Here is a 20904-nt window from a genome sequence, read left to right as displayed (position 1 = left end):
CCTGATTTCATCGGCGGGGATAATATAAAAAGAATTTCTCCGAAAATGTAATAAACAAATCAAACTGACGTGCATTAATATTTTCTGTGAAAATGACTTAAACTTGTTGTTGCAACGTGTGCGTGGACGTCACGCAATTCTTTCCATTACAACGTTAAGAAAACATTCCACGTCCGATATGAAAGTATTCCATGTCAGTATGGAAAAATATTGCACGATCGCTGTCCATTGAAACTCAATGCAAAATAATTTTAGGTATGTAATAATGACGAAAATATGCGCACCTCCCCTTGAGAGTGAAGCGTCCTATGAATTTTTGCTGAATTTCATGCTGTGGTTGCTGAGAAATATTCCTGACTTAATTAAACAAGAGGACCATGATGGTCCTGAATCGCTCACCTGTTCCCACATGACCCAGTTTTGAGTATGACGTCGTTTTTTCTATTATTTGACATAGTGACCTAGTTTTTGAGCTCATGTGACCCAGTTTTGAACTTGACCTAGATATTATTAAGATAAAAATTCTGACCAATTTTCATGAAGATCTATTGAAAAATATGGTCTCTAGAGAGGTCACAAGGTTTTTCTATTATTTGACCTATTGACCTAGTTTTCGAAGGTACGTGACCCTGTTTTGAACTTTACCTAGATATCATCAAGGTGAACATTCTCACTAATTTTCATGAAGATCTCATGAAAAATATGGCCTCTAGAGAGGTCACAAGGTTTTTCTATTTTTTTACCTACTGGCCTAGTTTTTGACCCAACGTGACCCAGTTTCGAAACTGATCTAGATATCATCAAGGTGAACATTCCGATCAATTTTCATGAAGATCCATTGAAAAATATGGCCTCTAGAGAGGTCAAAAGAATTTTCTAATTTTAGACCTACTGACCTAGTTTTTGAAGCAGTTGACCCAGTTTCAAACCTGACCTAGATATCATCAAGATGAACATTCAGACCAACTTTCATACAGATCCCATGAAAAGTATGGCCTCTAGAGAGGTCACAAGGTTTTTTTATTATTTGACCTACTGACCTAGTTTTTGAAGGCATGTGACCCAGTTTCAAACTTGACCTAGATATCATCAAGGTGAACATTCAGACCAATTTTCATGAAGATCCATTCAAGGGTATGGCCTCTAGAGAGGTCACAAGGTTTTTCTATTTTAAGACCTACTGACCTAGTTTTTGATCGCAGTTGACCCAGTTTCAAACTTGACCTATATATCATCAAGATAAACATTCAGACCAACTTTCATACAGATCCCATGAAAAATATGGCCTCTAGAGAGGTAACGTTTTTTCATTATTTGACCTACTGACCTACTTTTTAATGGCATGTGACCCACTTTCGAACTTGACCTAGATATCATCAAGATGAACATTCTGACCAATTTTTATGAAGATCCATTCACAAGTATGACCTCTAGAGAGGTCACAAGGTTTTTCTATTTCTAGACCTACTGACCTAGTTTTTGGCCGCACGTGACCCTGTTTCGTATTTGGCCTAGATATCATCAAGATGAACATTCAGACCAACTTTCATACAGATCCCATGAAAAATATGGTCTCTAGAGAGGTCATAAGGTTTTTCTATTTTTAGACCTACTGACCTAGTTTTTGATGGCACATGACCCAGTTTCGAACTTGACCTAGATATCATTAAGATAAACATTCAGACCAACTTTCATACAGATCCCATAAAAATATGGCCTCTAGAGAGGTCACAAGGTTTTTCTATTATTTGACCTACTGACCTAATTTTTGAAGCCACGTGACCCAGTTTCGAACTTGACCTAGATATCATCAAGGTGAACACTCTGACCAATTTTCATGAAGATCTTGTGAAATATATGGCCTCTAGAGAGGTCACAAGGTTTTTCTATTTTTAGACCTACTGACCTAGTTTTTGACCGCACGTGACCCATTTTCGAACTTGACCTAGATATCATCAAGGGGAACATTCTGACCAATTTTCATAAAGATCCCATGAAAAATGTGACCTCTAGAGTGGTCACAAGCAAAAGTTTACGCACGCACGCACGCACGGACGGACTGACGGACGTACGACGGACGCTGCGTGATCACAAAAGCTCACCTTGTCACTTTGTGACAGGTGAGCTAAAAATTGTTTGTTTGCAGTGCTCTGACCGACCCATCAAAATAGTCCCGACCCCAATTTTTTTTAGGCAGTTCTGGGGGGCAATTTTTTTTTATATATGTTTTGATCCTTTCTGATGCAAAATGCATTTTCAGCAGACGTTTTCCTTTTCGAATTTTAATATACAGCAGATCATTCGACATTAAGTGTACGCGACCATATTGCCGTCTTCGCGCGTGTTTCGGAAGTCACAAGTTCCGATCCAAGTGAGAAAATCCCTCAGACATCTTTAGTCTTTCTCGCATGATTTTACAGTGACCTATGTATATTTGATAAACAATTTTCCAATGAACAATGTCGTCTGACACGACGCCACGGACCTGACCAATGAGTCAGTCAACATGACAACGGTCTAAAAATTTATTCTGATTTTCTGTTGATTAGTTTCAACGTTCAAAAGTTTATAAATTAAACAGACATCTGAATTTTTGGTCATGCATCAGAATAATCGGCAACTTGAATGATAACTATTCACATTTTTATTAATTGAGACCTTGTTCGAACACTAATAAAGCCACATACCTTGATTTTTTTTGTAAATCCTAATTTTCCTTTCCTTGCAAACATGATTTAACTTTTAAATCCCAGTTTTATCCGACACATTTGGTGATAATATTGCATAAACATCTTGAAATAATGGTGACAAATGCCCCCGCAGCACATTGACCTTTGACCTGGTGACCCCAAAGTCAGTAGGGGTGGTGTTCTCAATAAGTACTATCAGCATGTGAAGTTTGAAGGTCCTGGGTGAAGTGGTTCGCGAGTAAAGTGCCTTCATGCAAAAAGTTAACGTTGGCCCCTGTAACCTTGACCTTTGACCCCAAAGTCAGTAGGGTTGGTGTACTCATAAAGTACTATCAGCACGTTGGCCCTTGTGACCATGACCTTTGACCTGGTGACCTTAAACTCAGTAGGAGTGGTGTACTCGTGTACATGTGATGTTCATGTGAAGTTTGAAGGTCCTGGGTGCAGTGGTTCGCGAGTAAAGTGCCTTCATGCAAAAAGTTAACGTTGACCACTGTGACCTTGACCTTTGACCTGGTGACCCCAAAGTCAGTAGGGGTGGTATACTCAATAAGTACTATCAGCACGTTAAGAAAAAAGTTAACGTTGTGACGAACGAACGAACGGACAGTTGAAAACTAAATGCCTCCCTTCGGGGGCATAAAAAACACAGGCACTTGTCAGCCAAGTTCAAAGGAAAGATGCGAATCGGCATTTGGCCTTTGATTTAAGATGAAAGGAAGCCCTGTTTGACAGCTAAATGTTGTGATGTGTGTGATGTAATCTGACCTAATTCTACAAGTACAATTTGTGTATTACCTAATACACTTTGATTTAAAAGGACTGAGATGATTTATGGATTTGCAATTTAAGTGCTGTGAACCTCCTTTCTTTCTCCTTACTTAAAGGAACTAAATCATAATTTGACATACTTCAGCTTGTGTTTAAAAGTGAAGCCTTTCAATTTTAAAGCCTTAATTTTTACTAAAACGGAGACTAAAAATTCAGCATGAGAAGCTCCACAGCTGGTCACAATCACCCTCTTCTACACAGACCTATATTCAAAGGGTTGGGGGTGGAGGGGTTGGGAGGCCTATGCTGCTCCCCTTCCCCAAGTTGCCCGAGAAGTTACCTTTATTTAACAAAGTTAAACATGTATCAGAACCCACCATTTCAAACTTGTATTTAAAAAAAAATTCTGGAATTCATTCTTCTTTACCTACCACCAAATTTTGGACTGTAATGTGGCTTTCATATGCAACAACACTTCCTGTGTCCAGATTAATAATATCAGGGCACTCAGAATTTAGACAAAAAATGTAACAGTTGCCATCATTTCATTCCTAACAAAGATGTAACACAAGCCATCATTTCATTTCTATCAAAAGATGTAACAGATGCCACCATTATTTTGATTCCTACCAAAAAATATAACAGAGGGCACCATTTCATTTCTATCATCAAACAAGAGGGCAATGATGGCCCTATATCACTCACCTGAGTACCATTGCTTTCGCCAAAAACAAAAAAAAAACAAAAAATTCTTACAAGGTACAGATATGTCAAAATACACCTATAAATTGGAGGTACCATCCATGTTGTACCACAGAAAAATGGTCTCAGTTTTTCCCTACGGCCATTAATAAAAAAGTTACTAAATAGGCTATTTATAGTAACATAAAAGGGAAGTAATAAAAAAATATTGTAAGCAAACAAAAGAAGGATCTGCCAAATAAAAACAAGAGCACTGCAATGCAAATGCAGAGCAATATTCACATAAAACAAAGTCATATGACCTTTGATCCCTAAGTGTGACCTTGACATTGAATTTAGCAATCCAAAACATGTGCTCTGCACATCCTTTCAATGAGTGAACATTTGTGTCAGGTTTCTCTGAAAATCCATCAAGGGGTTCAAAAGGTAATAGAGTGGAAGGGAAATTGCTAACCAACACACAGACAGACAGACGGACACCGAGGCGATAACAAAATACGTCCCTGCGGGCGTATAAAAAAGAATCGAGATCTAATGGTGATACAAGTTGTGTGCAAGCTTGGTCAAAATCAAATCATAAATGAAGCTGCTATTGTGCAGACAAGGTCAAAATAGCCAATTTTGGCCCTTTCAGGGGTCATAACTCTGGAAACCATAATGGGATCTGGCCAGTTCAAGAAAGGAACCAAGATCTTTTGGTGACACAAGTTTTGTGCAAGTTTGATTAAATTCAAATCATAAATGAAGCTGCTATTGTGCAGACAAGGTCAAAATAGCTAATTCAGGCCCTATCAGGGGCCATAACTCTGGAACCCATTAAGGGATCTGGCCGGTTCAAGAAAGGAACCAAGATCTTATGGTGATACAAGTTGTGTGCAAGTTTGGTTAAAATCAAATCATAAAAGAAGCTGCTATTGTGCAGACAAGGTCAAAATAGCTAATTTTGACCCCTTCAGGGGCCATAACTCTGGAAACCATAATGGAATCTTGCCAGTTCCAGAAAGAAACCAAGATCTTATGGTGATACAAGTTGTGTGCAAGTTTGTAAAAATCAAATCATAAATAAAGCTGCTATTGTGCAGACAAGGTCAAAATAGCTTAATTCCAGCACTATCAGGGGCCATAACTCTGGAACCCATTAAGGGATCTTGCCGGTTCAAGAAAGGAACCAAGACCTTATGGTGACACAAGTTTTGTGCAAGTTTGGTAAAAATCAAATCATAAATAAAGCTGTTATTGTGCAGACAAGGTCAAAATAGCTAATTTTTGGCCTTTCAGGGGCCATAACTCTGGAACCCATAATGAAATCTGGCCAGTTTCAGAAAGCAACCAAGATCTTATGGTGATACAAGTTGTGTGCAAGTTTAGTAAAAATCAAATCATAAATAAAGCTGCTATTGTGCAGACAATATAGAAATTGCTGATTTTGGCCCTTTCAGGGACCGTAACTCTGGAACCCATAATGGGATCTGGCCAGTTCAAGAAGATCTTATGGTGATACAAGTTGTGTGCAAGTTTGGTTAAAATAAAATCATAAATGAAACCACTATCGTGCAGACAAGAAATTGTTGACGGACGCACGGACGACAGGCCATCACAAAAGCTCACCTTGTCACTATGTGACAGGTGAGCTAAAAAGGTAAAACAGGCCACTATTTCATTCATAGAGGTAGCATAGGCCGCCCTTTCATTACTGTCAAAAGATGTAACAGAGGCCACTATTTCATTCCTGTCAAGAGATGTAACAGAGGCCACCATTTCATTAATATATTTTTAACATTTCCAGGGGGATGGCAGCAAACATTCTTCTTTGCCTACCCTTCCCCACCCCCATCTTGCCAAAAACAGGTTGAACAGCTTTAAGGTCTGCAGTGAGGTCATTATAAACCTTCTGTCTCTTCCTGTATCCAGAATGATGACATTTGAGTACTCAAAACTAAGATCAAAATGCAACAAAGGCCATCATTTTATACACTAAGGGTCTGACAGCATCTGCATGAAGTCAGAACAACTGTCCTGTAAAAGGTTTTAGGGAATGAGGGTTCGGAGTGTCCAGATCATTCGTTGCATTCCTGGTCTCTATCCACAGTAGCGTCATTCAGTTTCACGAACATTTTGATTAGAGTAACTTCGGGTATATTCGACACCTTAAGCATAACAAGAGCTGTCCGTAAGACAGCCAAGCTCGACTAATCGAAATATTGTCACAGAAGCAGGAAATTATTACCCAAAATGTTAAATATCAAAAGAGTATTAAGTTCGAAAGGGGACATAATTTGACCAAAATACATATCCAAGTTATGGGACTTGATGCTATCAACTAGTTTTATAACCCCGAAGAAACATGTTAAGTTTCAATTCAATATCTGCATTAGTTTTGGGGATAGTAACTTGCATGTAAAACTTTAACCAGAATTTTCTAGTCCAAAAGGGGGCATAATTTGCTCAAAATATATGTTATGAGTTATGGAACTTGACCCAGTGAGGTTGGTAATTGACCTAGAAAAAGAATAAATAAGTTTCAAAGCTATATGCCTTTTTGTAGTAGCTGTATGTACTTGAACGCAAAACTTTAACCAGGATTTTCTAAGTCCAAAAGGGGGCATAATTTGCCCAAAATACATGTCAGAGTTATGGGACTTGGTGCTATCAACTAGTTTTATAACCCAGAAGACACATGTGAAGTTTCAATTTAATATCTGTAGTAGTTTTGGAGATAGTTACTTGCATGTAAAACTTTAACTAGGATTTTCTAAGTCCAAAAGGGGGCATAATTTGGCCAAAATACATGTCAGAGTTATGGGACTTGACCCAGTGAGGTAGGTAATTGATCTAGAAAAAGAAAAAATAAGTTTCAAATCTATATGCCTTTTAGTAATAGCTGTATGTACTTGCACGCAAAACTTTAACTCAGAATTTTCTAAGTCCAAAAGGGGAGCCAATAATTCTTGGGACCAGAAATGAAATAAAAAGAAATCAAGTTTTGTTAGTGCGAGACTTTGGTTGTCTATCAACTATTTTATAATACCCCGAACGAGACACATGTGAAGTTTTAATTCAATATCTGCATTAGTTTTGGAGATAGTAACTTGCATGTAAGTCCAAAAGGGGGCATAATTTGCTCAAAATACATGTTAGAGTTATGGAACTTGACCCAGTGAGGTTGGTAATTGACCTAGAAAAAGAATAAATAAGTTTCAAAGCTATATGCCTTTAAATGATAGCTGTATGTACTTGCATGCAAAAACTTAACCAAGGTGTGACGCCGACGCCGACGCCAGGGTGAGTAGAATAGCTAGACTATTCTTCGAATAGTCGAGCTAAAAACGGTGAAGCAATTTTCGATTCAGAATGACCGGTGTGAACATTTCATGAAAACGCAAGTAGACCTTTTCTGCGTCTTCAGTATAAAACGCTGCCCAGTGTTTGCATCTACATCACCAATATGATGGATTTTATTCCGATTGTTATCGTCGTGTAAGTTCGACATCTCTCGGGCAAATTCGGCACCCTGATGAATTTTAAAAATATACAAGTTGAACATTAATCATTTTTTGTAGAACTACATTAAAACAGCTAATTTCGCAACAGACAGAACACATGGTTTTATGCTGACGAGTAGGCTCTAATTTTTCAGATTTCATAACTTGAGCTATAAAAAGTAAAACAAAAAATAATCTTTATTGTTCAGTAGATTATACAAATGCCGGCTAATTGTTTCGGGAAACAATATAATATATAGCCTCATTAATGATGTTTATTTATTTATTCGCTGCTGCCTTCTTTTTTGACATGGTACCATTTTCTACCATCTGAACGGCGGGGGCAAGTTTTGACGGAGGGTAGCTGCAACACTTCGCATGAATTTGTCTTGACATTTTAATCTGTTAGAAGGGTTTTTGTTACCGAAACATGTGGAATACTCGGCTATGATTGTTTTAAATAACGCTCGATGATATGTTCTTATTGTATGCTATTCAATATATTATACTTTGCATGAATATAGTTCTGTTTTTATTTCGGTTAAATAAAGTCAAAATGCAATTGTAAGAATAGTTTTACATACCTTAGCTTCGCTGACCATTCTTACAGAAAATTGTAACTGCGGTTTTTGTTCAAAATTAATTTGACTGTCGAAGTTACCCGATAAGCGTATCGGAAAAGGAAACAGGCGCCTGTGTGATCAAAATGCTCTCATGATGTCATACATAAATATGACGTCATATAAATTACCTAAGAAGAATTATTCAAGGACATTATGGGTTTTTCCACACGGATATTTATTCAAGGTGTCAAATATGCACGACTGTCGAATTTATCCGAAGTTACTCTGAAAGATCTAGTTTAATAAATGTCTACATGCAAGTTTGTGCTCTGTGAAATTCCTGGTAGAATTTGTCTGCCATGTATGTTCTTACTCTCTGAAATGCATGAATATGTTTCAATGTCTGCTGTGAAAATTTGTGTACACTTTTTACAAAAAAAAAAACAAAAAAAAAAATCCCTACCTACCTACCCACTCCTAACAAGAGATCACAGAGTGATCTTGGCGCCCACCAATGTGCCATTTTTGAGTGTTCCAAATTTCAAGACTTACTGACTAGCTCAAGGTCAAATTTCATTTCCGTACACAACACTGTGCATGTGGTCCAAATTTGAAGGCTTGAGAAATGTGAAAGTAGGTCACTAAGTCAAAATCAAGGTCAAATTTCACTTCAGAAACAAATGTATGCATGTAGTCCAAAATTGAAGCCTGTAACTTCAAAAATGTGAAAGTAGGTCACTAGGTCAGTGTCAAGGTCAAAGTTTGTTTCGGTACACAATCCTATTCATGTGGTCTAAATTTGAAGGCTGTAGCTTGAGAAATGTGAAAGTAGGTCACTGGGTCAAAATCAAGGTCAAATTTCATTTCGGAACACGAAATTATGCCTGTGGTCCAAATTTGAAGCCTGTACCTTTCAAAAATGTGAAAGTAGGTCACTAGGTCAATGTCAAGGTCAAAGTTTATTTCAGTGCACAAAACTATGCATGTGGTCCAAATTTGAAGGTTGTAGCTACAGAAATGTGAAAGTAGGTCACTAGGTCAAAATCAAGGTCAACTCATGTCAAGGTTCATCTTGCCACTCAAAACCATACATGTGGTCCAAATTTGAATGTTGTAGGTTATTGACAAGAAGTTTTTAAAAGCTTTTCCCTATATAAGTCTATATGAACCATGTGACCCCAGGGCGGGGCCATATTTGACCCTAGGGGGATAATTTTAACAAACTTGGTAGAGAACCACCAGGCAATGCTACATTACAATATCAAAGCCCTAGGCTTTGTGGTTTGGACAAGAAGATTTTCAAAGTTTTTCCCTATATAAGTCTATGTAAACCATGTGACCCCCGGGGCGGGGCCATATTTGACCCTAGGGGGATAATTTGAACAATCTTAGTAGAAGACCACTAGATGATGTCACATACAAAATATCAAAGCCCTAGGCCCTGTGGTTTTGGACAAGAGGTTTTTCAAAGTTTTTCCCTATATAAGTCTATATAAACCATGTGACCCCCGGGGCGGGGCCATATTAGACCCCAGGGAAATAATTTCAATCATCTTGGCAGAGGACCACTAGATGATGCTTCATACCAAATATCAAAGCCCTAGGCTCTGTGGTTTTGGGCAAGAAGATTTTCAAAGTTTTTCCCTATATAAATCTATGTAAATTATAGAAATAAACAAAGGGCCATAACTTACTAAAAATTTGTTGAACCAGTCTGATTTTCAGGGGGACACAACTTGGGTACCAATACATCATTCTGACAAAGTTTGGTCAAAATCCCCCTGGTAGTTTCCGAGGAGATGCGATAACGAGAAATTGTTAACGGAAGGACGGACGGACGGACGGAAGGACGCCAGACCACGGACGCAGAGTGATTTTAATAGCCCACCATCTGATGATGGTGGGCTAAAAATCTGGGTAGGCGCACTGCAAACAAACAATTTTTTAATTATGGCCTATATAGTGATAGCACTATAGTTTACTAATGTTGAATAATCAAAGGGCAATAAATCAGTGAAAATCATCCAAACGAAACATGAAAACAAAACATTTTTTCCCAGTTTGGACAGCACTTAAATTTATATTGCCGAAAATCGGACACAATTTTTCTCAGTTGTCTAGTGTTTAGCAGGCCCTTCCCCAGCCGCATAAGGCGCCGCGCTACCGCGGCGCTTAAAACACGAAATACAGCTTCCCGCAGCGCTTAATTATCCCGCGCGGTGCGTCAATTATTAGCGCAGCGTCTTAAATCAGTAAGCGATTTCATCCCTGTGAGATACCTCAGGCAAATATCGATCGGGGAAGTTTATGAATACACAGTGTAGCTAGCTGTTTACCGTGTACTGATAAGGGTTTAACGACGACACGTGTTGATGAAAGTCTGTGTTTTCACAAGTTAACTGGAGCAGGAGTGATTGGATTATAATTAGTTAATGATTATAATTAGTCTATGCAACGAAATGGGATAACAGCTGGTGACGGCATGCATGCGTAAGTTAATTGTTATCGAGTAATAATTAGCAGAGAAAGGCAACTGTATTAAAATGACCAGTGACTCTTTGACTGAAGTTTGAAATCATTGTTCCGGATGAACTGAAGCAAACTTTTTCGAGGATGTTTAATTACCATTGTTTAAGATGCTATTAATTTCTGAATATTAAACTTTATCTACTATGATATTTTTGTTTCACTTTGCTTTTGTATCTCTCAAAGTAAACATGAAAAGACCAAATGATACAAGTTTCAGTGGAATAACAAAATTTAGGGCAGGTTACCTAACCATCGTTCCTGGGAAAGACCAGTTCCAAATAAGCAACTGCCTACTTTCTCACGTAAAGAACCGGGCTAGTCGGTAAAAGGGATGAATGAATTCTCTTCTGCTGTATTTCAGGAAGTCAATATTTCTATGCTAAATAAACATTGATTTATTTATTTACTGACTATATTTACAGCATCATGTATGGTCCAAAGAATTTTAGAAGAAAACAAGAGCTGTCTCCATAGGATGACACATGCCCCTGATGGCACTTTGAATGAATAGTTACGGCCGATGTTAGAGTTTAGGACCTTTGACCTACGGAGCTGGGTCTTGCGCGCGACACGTCGACTTACCGTGTCACACATTCATGCGTAGTTATTTTAAAATCCATGCATGAATGCAGAGATATGGACCGGACACGCCCATCAATGCTCTATCATGAAAAATGACCTTTAACGTCTAAGTGTGACCTTGACCTTTGAGCTACGGACCTGGGTCTTGCGCACGACACGTCGCCTTACTGTGGTACACATTCATGCCAAGTTATTTGAAAATCCATCCATCGATGACAAAGATATGGACCGGACACGCCCATCAATGCACTATCCTTTAATGTCTAAGTGTGACCTTGACCTTTGAGCTACGGACCTGGGTCTTGCGCGCGACACGTCATCTTACTGTGGTACACATTCATGCCAAGTTATTTGAAAATCCATCCATCGATGACAAAGATATGGACCGGACACGCCCATCAATGCACTATCCTTTAATGTCTAAGTGTGACCTTGACCTTTGAGCTACGTGCCTGGGTCTTGCGCGCGACACGTCGTCTTACTGTGGTACACATTCATGCCAAGTTATTTGAAAATCCATCCATCGATGACAAAGATATGGACCGGACACGCCCATCAATGCACTATCCTTTAATGTCTAAGTGTGACCTTGACCTTTGAGCTACGGACCTGGGTTTTGCGCGCGACACGTCGTCTTACTGTGGTACACATTCATGCCAAGTTATTTGAAAATCCATCCATCGATGACAAAGATATGGACCGGACACGAAAATTGCGGACAGACTGACAGACCAACGGACCGACAGACGGTTCAAAAACTATATGCCTCCCTTCGGGGGCATAAAAAAAACAAGAAACTTATCAACAACAAAAAAGTTATGATTCATTTTGTCAAGTCATTGAAACTTCTGTTTCATTTCAGGCTCTTTCATCACTCTTCTCCCTTGAAGAAGGCCGGGCGGTTATTGAATGGGCACAGGCGAATCTTAACCACCCCTACCACAGAAGAACACTTTGAGCACCATGGAGTGGATTGTTGGTAATCTGTCCGAGTCTCACCCAAACCTGAGCAAAGTCGCTACAGTGGGACTGCTTCTACCAACCTCCACAGCTGGTGTGTATACATGTTCTTTCTGAAACTTGCTGCTTGCAGTAAAATACATAGTTAAACTTGAAATACAGAACCTGCTTTTGTGTGTATAAAAGCTGCAATGGTGTTAACACCCACAAATATTTAACAGAAATACTGTTGCAATTCATTGTGCAGAAGAACACAAGATAAATGTCAAATCTTAGGAACTTTTACAATATAAATCCATCCTTGGTTATCCTTGCTCTGGGAAAATAAATACTTTTTTTTGTACTTTCAGATTGTGAGAGAGGTTTCAGCAGTTGAATGTGTAAAGACCACCCACCATTCACCGGTGAGCATGAAAGTGCTCAATGCCTTACTCATGGTGTCCATGCAGGGACAAAAACTGAATGACTTTAATTTCAGTGGTGCAGTAAAGGAATGGCACAGAGCCAAAGACGGACACTTACCGGTATATGAAAACAAAAATGCCTATGTGTTGTTAGTGTTAGTACAAAGACAAAGAATTGGAAGGACATATGTGTTGTTCGAAAATACATATAAAATAAGTGGACATCTGTCATGTCTGTGTAGTGTATATGATATATTGATGGTTATATGATTATGTAAAAATGTAGAAGTAATGAAATACATGTTGTTGTGTTTTTTTGCATATGGAATACTTAAAAAAGCACCATTTGGGTTCGATTTTTTAAAAAAAATCGATCACGGGAGTGGAAACCCCTCCCGCACTCACCCCTTATCCCGCCACGCAAACTTTACCCCAGCGCCTTAAAAAATTTCTGGGGAAGGGCCTGCTGTGCTCTGTGAAATTCCTGGTAGAATTTGTCTGCCATGTATGTTCTTACTCTCTGAAATGCATGAAATGTTTCAATGTCTGCTGTGAAAATTTGTGTACAAAAAAAACAAAAAAAAAAAAAATCCCTACCTACCTACCCACTCCTAAAAATCTAGGTAGGAGCACTGCAAACAAACAATTTTTTAATTATGGCCTATATAGTGATAGCACTATAGTTTACTAATGTTGAATAATCAAAGGGCAATAAATCAGTGAAAATCATCCAACCGAAACATGAAGACAAAACATTTTTTCCCAGTTTGGACAGCACTTAAATTTATATTGCCGAAAATCGGACACAATTTTTCTCCGTTGTCTAGTGTTTAGGTTATGTACACCTCCTACTGAAGAGCGCTTTCGGCTGGGTCTAAAAGCAGGTATGGTACTGAACCTATGGTGATATACGATAAAGCTGGTTTTAATTGCGTATTTTCTTTCTTCTTTTTAAAAATTAATCATTTAAGCATCCATGTGTTCACAATGTCGGTCAAAACTCCACTAGACAATGCCCCATACCAAATATCTAAGCTCTAGGTCTTCAGGTTTCAGTTAAGATTTTGAAATTTATTATAAACCCATATAGGGAAAATAAGCCCCTCCCCCTGGTAGCCATGTTTTTTACCAAAATAGAATGGCTTAGGCAATTTTGGTAGAGGGTCATCTAAAGACCATTTCTACAAAATATTTTTGAAATCCGGCTAACAGTTTCTGACATGAAGATTTTTAAAGATTTTCCTTTCAGTTGCCATAGCAACCAAAGTTCTGCACGCATTTCAATTCTTTGAGCAATTTTGAAAGGGTGCTACCCAAGGATCATTCCTGTGGCGTTTGGTGTAAATCTGCCCAGTAGTTTTAAAGAAGGTTCTTCTAGAAATTGTTGACAGTCAACAGACATCAAGTGGTCACAAAAGCTCATCTTCAGCTTATCCCCACCCCCTGGCTGCCACATTTTTTAACGAAAAAGAAACATTGAAGCAATCTGATACAGGGTCACCAAAGGAACATTTTGGTGAAAGTATTTCAAAACCAGGTCTGTTGTTTCTAAAACTGCTTTACAAACTGTCCCAAATTACAAGAACAGAAAAATATCCAATAATTTTGTTTCCTAAATTTCAGGGGTGAAGATTTAAGTTTTGCAAATGTTTTTGAGTCCTTCCAGTTAGTGAAAATACAGTATTATCAAGGCTTCTTCCAGCAGTTCAACGGGCTCGATATTCAGCCCCATTCCCAATGCCAATTAGGCTCCATTTTTCCCAAATAGAGGCAAAAAATTACCAAATGAAAATGAATTTTTGATTATTCAAAGAACATTCTTGAATTCACAGATGAAATCATATTGAACAAGAGCTGTCTCCATAGGATGACACATGCCCCCGATGGCACTTTGAATGAATAGTTATGGCCGATGTTAGAGTTTAGGACCTTTGACCTACGGACCTGGGTCTTGCGTGCGACACTTCGTCTTACTGTGGTACACATTCATGCCCAATAATTTTAAAATCCATGCATGAATGACAAAGATATGGACCGGACACGCCCATCAATGCACTATCATGAAAAATGACCTATAACGTCTAAGTGTGACCTTGACCTTTGAGCTACGGACCTGGGTCTTACGCGCGACACGTCGTCTTACTGTGGTACACATTCATGCCAAGTTATTTGAAAATCCATCCATGGATGACAAAGATATGGACCGGACACGAATGCACTATAATGAAAAATGACCTTTAACGTCTAAGTGTGACCTTGACCTTTGAGCTACGGACCTGGGTCTTGCGTGTGACACGTCGTCTTACTGTGGTACACATTCATGCCAAGTTATTTGATAATCCATCCATCGATGACAAAGATATGGACCGGACACGAAAATTGCAGACAGACTGACAGACCGACAGACGGTTCAAAAACTATATGCCTCCCTTCGGGGGCATAAAAACCAACCCTTTACAATTTATAGTAACATGACTCTGCCCCTCAGCAAAAATAAATGTACAATTTTCCCAGAATTTTGTATGTTTTGCAAATAAAAGCTTTTCCAAACACAAATATATATTTATTGAAAACTAGAATGTGTCTGTAGGACACAGGGTGTGCCCCCCATTGGTACATTTGTCACAAATAAGGGGCAATAATTCAAATGTTTGCAATGTTAATGGGGTTTAGCCTAAACAAACATTTTATGAAAAGGATTCATTATTCTAGGCCATATATTTTTGAGCTATGAGCATCACAAACAAAAAATCCACTATTTTGGCTATTTCAAGGGCCATAACTCTGTAATAAGTGCAAAGATTCTCAAGAAGAATGCCAAGTGTGAAAGGTCACATCATACTTTTTGAGCTAGGCGCATCACGAACTTCGGACGGATTTCTATTTGTGCAAGGTTTGTCAAGAATCAGCAAAAAAGTTCTGAAAAAGTAGTTCTATAATTTTCATTAGGGGAAACTTTAAATTTGCAATTTATTTGAATGTCTGCCAGTAAAACTTGCAACTAATATGATTAAATATTAAAATTCACAAATTTTAGTTTATTTGTCGATACTTTTCCCCCAATTTTGACTATTTATCGTGTAAAAAAATTCCCACTTTGACAAGGGGCTTTATTCCCAAAAACCCTGATTATAAATTCTTGTCAATTAATTTAAATTAACAAGCCTTATTGTATCTTAAGCAATACCGTTCTTCTTTTTTCTTTTGCCATTCTTTCTTCTTCTCCTCTTCAATCTTCATCAATCGCTCTCTTTCCTTTTCTCTTTCACGTTCAATTTCTTGCTGTCTTTCAGCTGCTCGTCGTTTCTCATCTTCAATCTTCTGAAGACGCTCCTGTTCCTCAAACTCTTTCCTCCTGTGTAGCATCTCTTCGTGGAACTTTTCCTGCTCACGCTGAAAGAAACAAATATTTACTTGTGTGGAAGTTGAGAAAAACAAGTGAATGAAGTATTGCCATGCAATACAAGGTCCCCTACTGGAAGGCATCTAATTTTCTCAACTGCAGTATAACATAATGAACTGATATCTGTCAATGATGTATAAACAATATTGTACTATATATACAATATAATATAACAAAGCACTTGGATTAAAATTTGCATATATAAAAACGTACAGTTTTTTTCATTTGGATTTTTTTTGGCCGATTATACAAAAAGTTATCATAAAAGTTATTTATAGTAACAACAAAGTGAAATTAATCCTAAAAAAAAAAAAATATATATATATAATGTAAGTCCACAAAAAAAAAATCTTTACCAGGTAAAGATAGATCAAAATACACATAAATATTAGATGTAACATGCATGTTGTACCATAGAAAAGTGGTCTCGATTTTTCAGTACGGCCAGTAATAAAAAAGTTACAATGTAATCTATTTATAGTAACAACAAACGGACGTAATTCTAAAAAAGTGTGCCTCATGGTGGTGAACATTTTACAAGTTACATCAAAATCTCTCCATGCATGAAGAAGAAATGCTCTGGACAAAGTCATTCTTGAATTTGACCTAGGGACCTGGTTCTGGCGCATGACAATTTGTCTCATGGTGGTGAACATTTGTGCCAAGTTACATTAAAATCCCTCCATGCATAAAGAAAAAATGCTCCAGACAAAGTGATTCTTGAATTTGACCTTTGACCTCTAAGTATGACCTTGACCTTAGACCTAGGGCCTGGGTTCTGGGTGTTGAGCATGACACGTCGTCTCATCATGGGGAACATTTATGCCAAGTAATATTGTAATCCCTTGATGGATGACAGAGTTCTGGACCAGACAGAAAAAAAACTCTATTGACCTTTGGCCTCCAATTGTGACCTTGATCTTTGAGCTAGGGGTTCGGGTTTAGCGCAAGACATGTTGTCTCAGCATTGGGAACATTTGTGCAAAGTAATATCAAAATCCCTTCATTGATGACAGAGTTATGGACTGGACAGGAAAAAAGCCCTATTGACATTTGACCCCCAATTGTGACCTTGACCTTTGAGCAAGGGCTCCGGGATTTGCGCATGACATGTTGTCTCATCATGGAGAACATCTGTGCCAAGTAATATTGAAATCCCTTAATGAATGACAGAGTTATGGACAGGACATGAAACAGACCCTGTTCATGCCATGTTAACATTTGACTACTAAGTGTGACCTTGACCTTTGAGCTAGGTGTCTGAAAGTTGTGCATGACATATCGTCTTATTATGGCGTACAATTGGGCCAATTGATATTAAAATCCCTTCATGGATGAGAGAGTTATGGACCAGACAGGAAAAAAGCCCTGTTGACCTTTGACCTCCAATTATGACCTTGAACTTTGAGTTAGGGGTGTGGGTTTTGTGCACGACACATCGTCTCATCATGGGGAACATTTGTGTCAAGTAATATTAAAATCCCTTCATGGATGAAAGAGTTATGGACCGAACACGAAACAGACCCTGTTCATGCCATGTTAACATTTGACTACTAAGTGTGACCTTGATCTTTGAGCTAGGGGTCTGAAAGTTGTGCATGACACATTGTCTTATTATGAGGTACAATTGTGCCTAGTGAATTTAGAATCCCTTCATGGATGGGAGAGTTATGGACCGGACAGGAAAAAAGCCCTGTTGACCTTTGACCTCCAATTGTGACCTTGACCTTTAAGCTAGGGGTCCAGGTTTTGCGTATGACACGTCGTCTCATCATGGGGAACATTTGTGCCAAGTAATAATAAAATCCCTTCATGGATAAAAGAGTTATGGACCGGACACAAAATTGCGGATGAACGGAATGACAGAATGACGGAATGACGGAAAAGCGCATTCCTATAGTCCCCGAAACTGGTTTTCAACCAGTAGGGGACTAAAAAGACAAACTTTAAAAATTTCACTGGGGGCCGTCAGGACCCTGTGATTCCATCGCAATGCCTTGGCAAGGAGCCTGGGAAAGTTACTTGAAATTGCCAAAAACTTCTGGTGCTGGACATGCCTTTACCTTAGACTACAAGTACTGTTTCTGATAACAGCAAGACCTGTCACTATTAGTGACAAATATCCCGAAGCAGACATGAAAAGTCACACATCATTTTGTGACCATGACCTGAGAGAACCAGGTCATAAGTGCAACAAACCTTCTCAATATGGTTAACATTAGGGGTGTCACGATAAACCAGTATACCGGTGTATTGCAATATGCTGCAAAAACTATACTGCACTGCGATATGCAACAAACTTACCAATTTTTTAACAGTATTTCCTCGCATTTTTTCTTTCTCAAATGTGTTTCGCGAACTGCCATTTTTTTCATGGTTGATTGAAAAATTAGTTCCAAAAGGTAGATCAAATAGATAATCATTCTGGGTCATGCAGGCGCTTACAGCAGTTGATTATGGCATGAATCCGATCTTTCTATGACAAGGATTAAATGTAAACAGACAAATTCGATGAATTGGTATCCCTCATCGAATGGGTTTGTGCTGAGAAATGGCAAAGAAATATATATGATAAAAAGTTTAGGATGTTTCTAAGAAGCAATTAATTTCATTACATTTAAACTTAAAAGAACAGAAGTCCTTAAGAGAGTACAATCAAGTAACAAATCAGAAACGTGGCTGGTCAAAAATCAGCAAGTTTTTCAGTAATTTCAATGAATAGTCAATCCCAAACAGTTTCATTCGGCGGAAATTGCACAGTATAATTTGCTTTCTCTGAGAAGAAAGTTACTGAAAATAGACAAATACATTCATAGACTAAAATAAACTAACAATATACTTCTGTTTTACTTTTCTGAGAAAGCCTACCACCACTAGGGCAGTTAACAAGTATCCGAGTACTCGGATATCCATGAGTTTGACCAAAAGTTCGGGTACGGATATTTGTCATTGTCAAGATCGTTGGATAGCGATCTTTTTCATTAATACATGCAGTTTGTAAAATTCTATCAATAAAACTAAATTAAAGCCATATTAAACGTCTTCAATGAATTTTCTTGCACATCTAAGACGATTACGCGTTGTCAGATTCTAAACCGGATGTAAACAAATGTCTTAGGTAGAGTTAGCATCAGCCTTATTTTTCAACTAGAATTAATATGAAATCTGTCAAAACAGTGAATAAACAATTAAACATTTATCATTTAAGTAATTAAATTCAATAAAAAGTTAGATACAAAATTTCTGTCCAACAAATAAAATTTTCTTATAAAAAAATGCGGAACTGTTACTAAATATTGTGATTATTAATGACCGACATCATATCGTTTATCTGCAAGAATGGCTGAACATTACAGAAGTCCACCCGCGAAACCCGACTTCATTTAATGAGCAAAACATTAAACATAGGTCAAAACTATTAAACTGAGCACTATGAGAACTGCAAAGCTTAGATTCCATAAAGAAAACAGTACAAAAATAACAGGCTTGCATTTTTGTATCATTACAGTAAACCTCACTTATAAGGAACTCGGATATAAGGAACACTCGGCTATAAGGAACAGTTTTCAATTCCCCGATCTAATTCCTTCTTTATTCAATGTAAAAGTCCTCGGTTATAAGGAACTCTGTTATAAGGAACACTCGGTTATAAGGAACACTTTTTTTTAAGTACGAAATTCAATGGAAAACCCCTCGGTTATAGCAAACAGACATAAAGAATAAAAATTACTGAAAGCCAGAAATAAACAGAAGAATCGCTGATGAGGTCAGAGTAACGTCGGCATTTTCACGCGCTTTAATGCACATGAATAAACACAACTTATTTCATTTCTATGATATTCACAGATACGATAAAAAGAAAATATATAATATCATTAACATTTACCAAATACAAGACTTATATTTACTCAAGATTACGTTCGAGAGCTAGATCTACATGTATTAGGTATTTCATGTTGACAACAGTGAACGAAAATCAGTAATGGTCACGGTCATACTGTCCTAAATAAATGTGCTAATTACGCGTCATTAACAATGGCAAACAGTCCAGTTTATCAAATTTCCAGTTGTAAAAAATATAGCAGGTGCTAAAATGGACAATTGCAGAACTATAGGTATAATTTACACTTTAATCCGTATGTATGGCGTTGTTGTCTAGTCGTAATGCACTATATGTCATAAACACCAGATTTTAATGGATAGTCTAATTTATCCTTTTTGTAATTAAAATTTGAACATTTTTGTATTAGTATTGATGCCTATTCACATAACATGCAGTCGAGCAAGGTAAGGGGAGTAACTGCAACATAATTATCTCATAGTCATAATGTAGCGCTCTCTAAAAAAAGAAGACAGAAAAAACCGACAAAAAATAAACACAGATTACGGTCATTCCTACCGACGTGCATTTTGGCCTAGTTTAGGTTTAACGCCTTGTTTCAACACTATTTCAGTCATAAACATGCAGGCAGTTTACATTATCATCTCTCCAGGAAAGGACCGGTACTAGACTCGCAACATTGTCACATAAAGATTCAAAAAACAACAGTCAAATAGTGTTCGCTATACAAATTGTGTTCGTTATACAAACCTCGGTTACAAGGAACTAGTTCGCTATACGGATATAAGGAACTTCGGTTATAAGGAACAATTTTTAGAGACCCAAGCTGTTCCTTATAAGCGAGGTTTACTGTATAAGTTGTTGCTGGTGATCCGTGGTTCGATCTGTGAATCGTCAGCCCCGACTCGCGGATCGGATCGGATCGGATCGGATCGGATCGCCACTTGTCTGACTATCCACAGCCCTAATCACCACAA

At 38.0% G+C, this 20904-nt stretch overlaps 1 protein-coding gene across 2 annotated transcripts in view; it reads right to left on the bottom strand.

The window, feature by feature from the left end:
* Positions 1-20904, bottom strand: part of LOC123551446 (inner centromere protein A-like) — a 176924-nt gene that overhangs the window by 26696 nt on the left and 129324 nt on the right. For both annotated transcript variants that reach the window (XM_045340386.2, XM_045340385.2), the window contains one exon: positions 15871-16076. In XM_045340386.2, the coding sequence (XP_045196321.2) occupies positions 15871-16076 (206 nt within the window). The remainder of the gene's footprint in view (positions 1-15870; positions 16077-20904) is intronic.

This window comes from Mercenaria mercenaria, chromosome 4, assembly GCF_021730395.1.
Source record: "Mercenaria mercenaria strain notata chromosome 4, MADL_Memer_1, whole genome shotgun sequence".
NCBI lineage: Eukaryota > Metazoa > Mollusca > Bivalvia > Venerida > Veneridae > Mercenaria > Mercenaria mercenaria.
The sequence above is the reverse complement of the archived record's forward strand: the minus strand, read 5'-3'. Positions and strand labels throughout refer to the sequence as shown.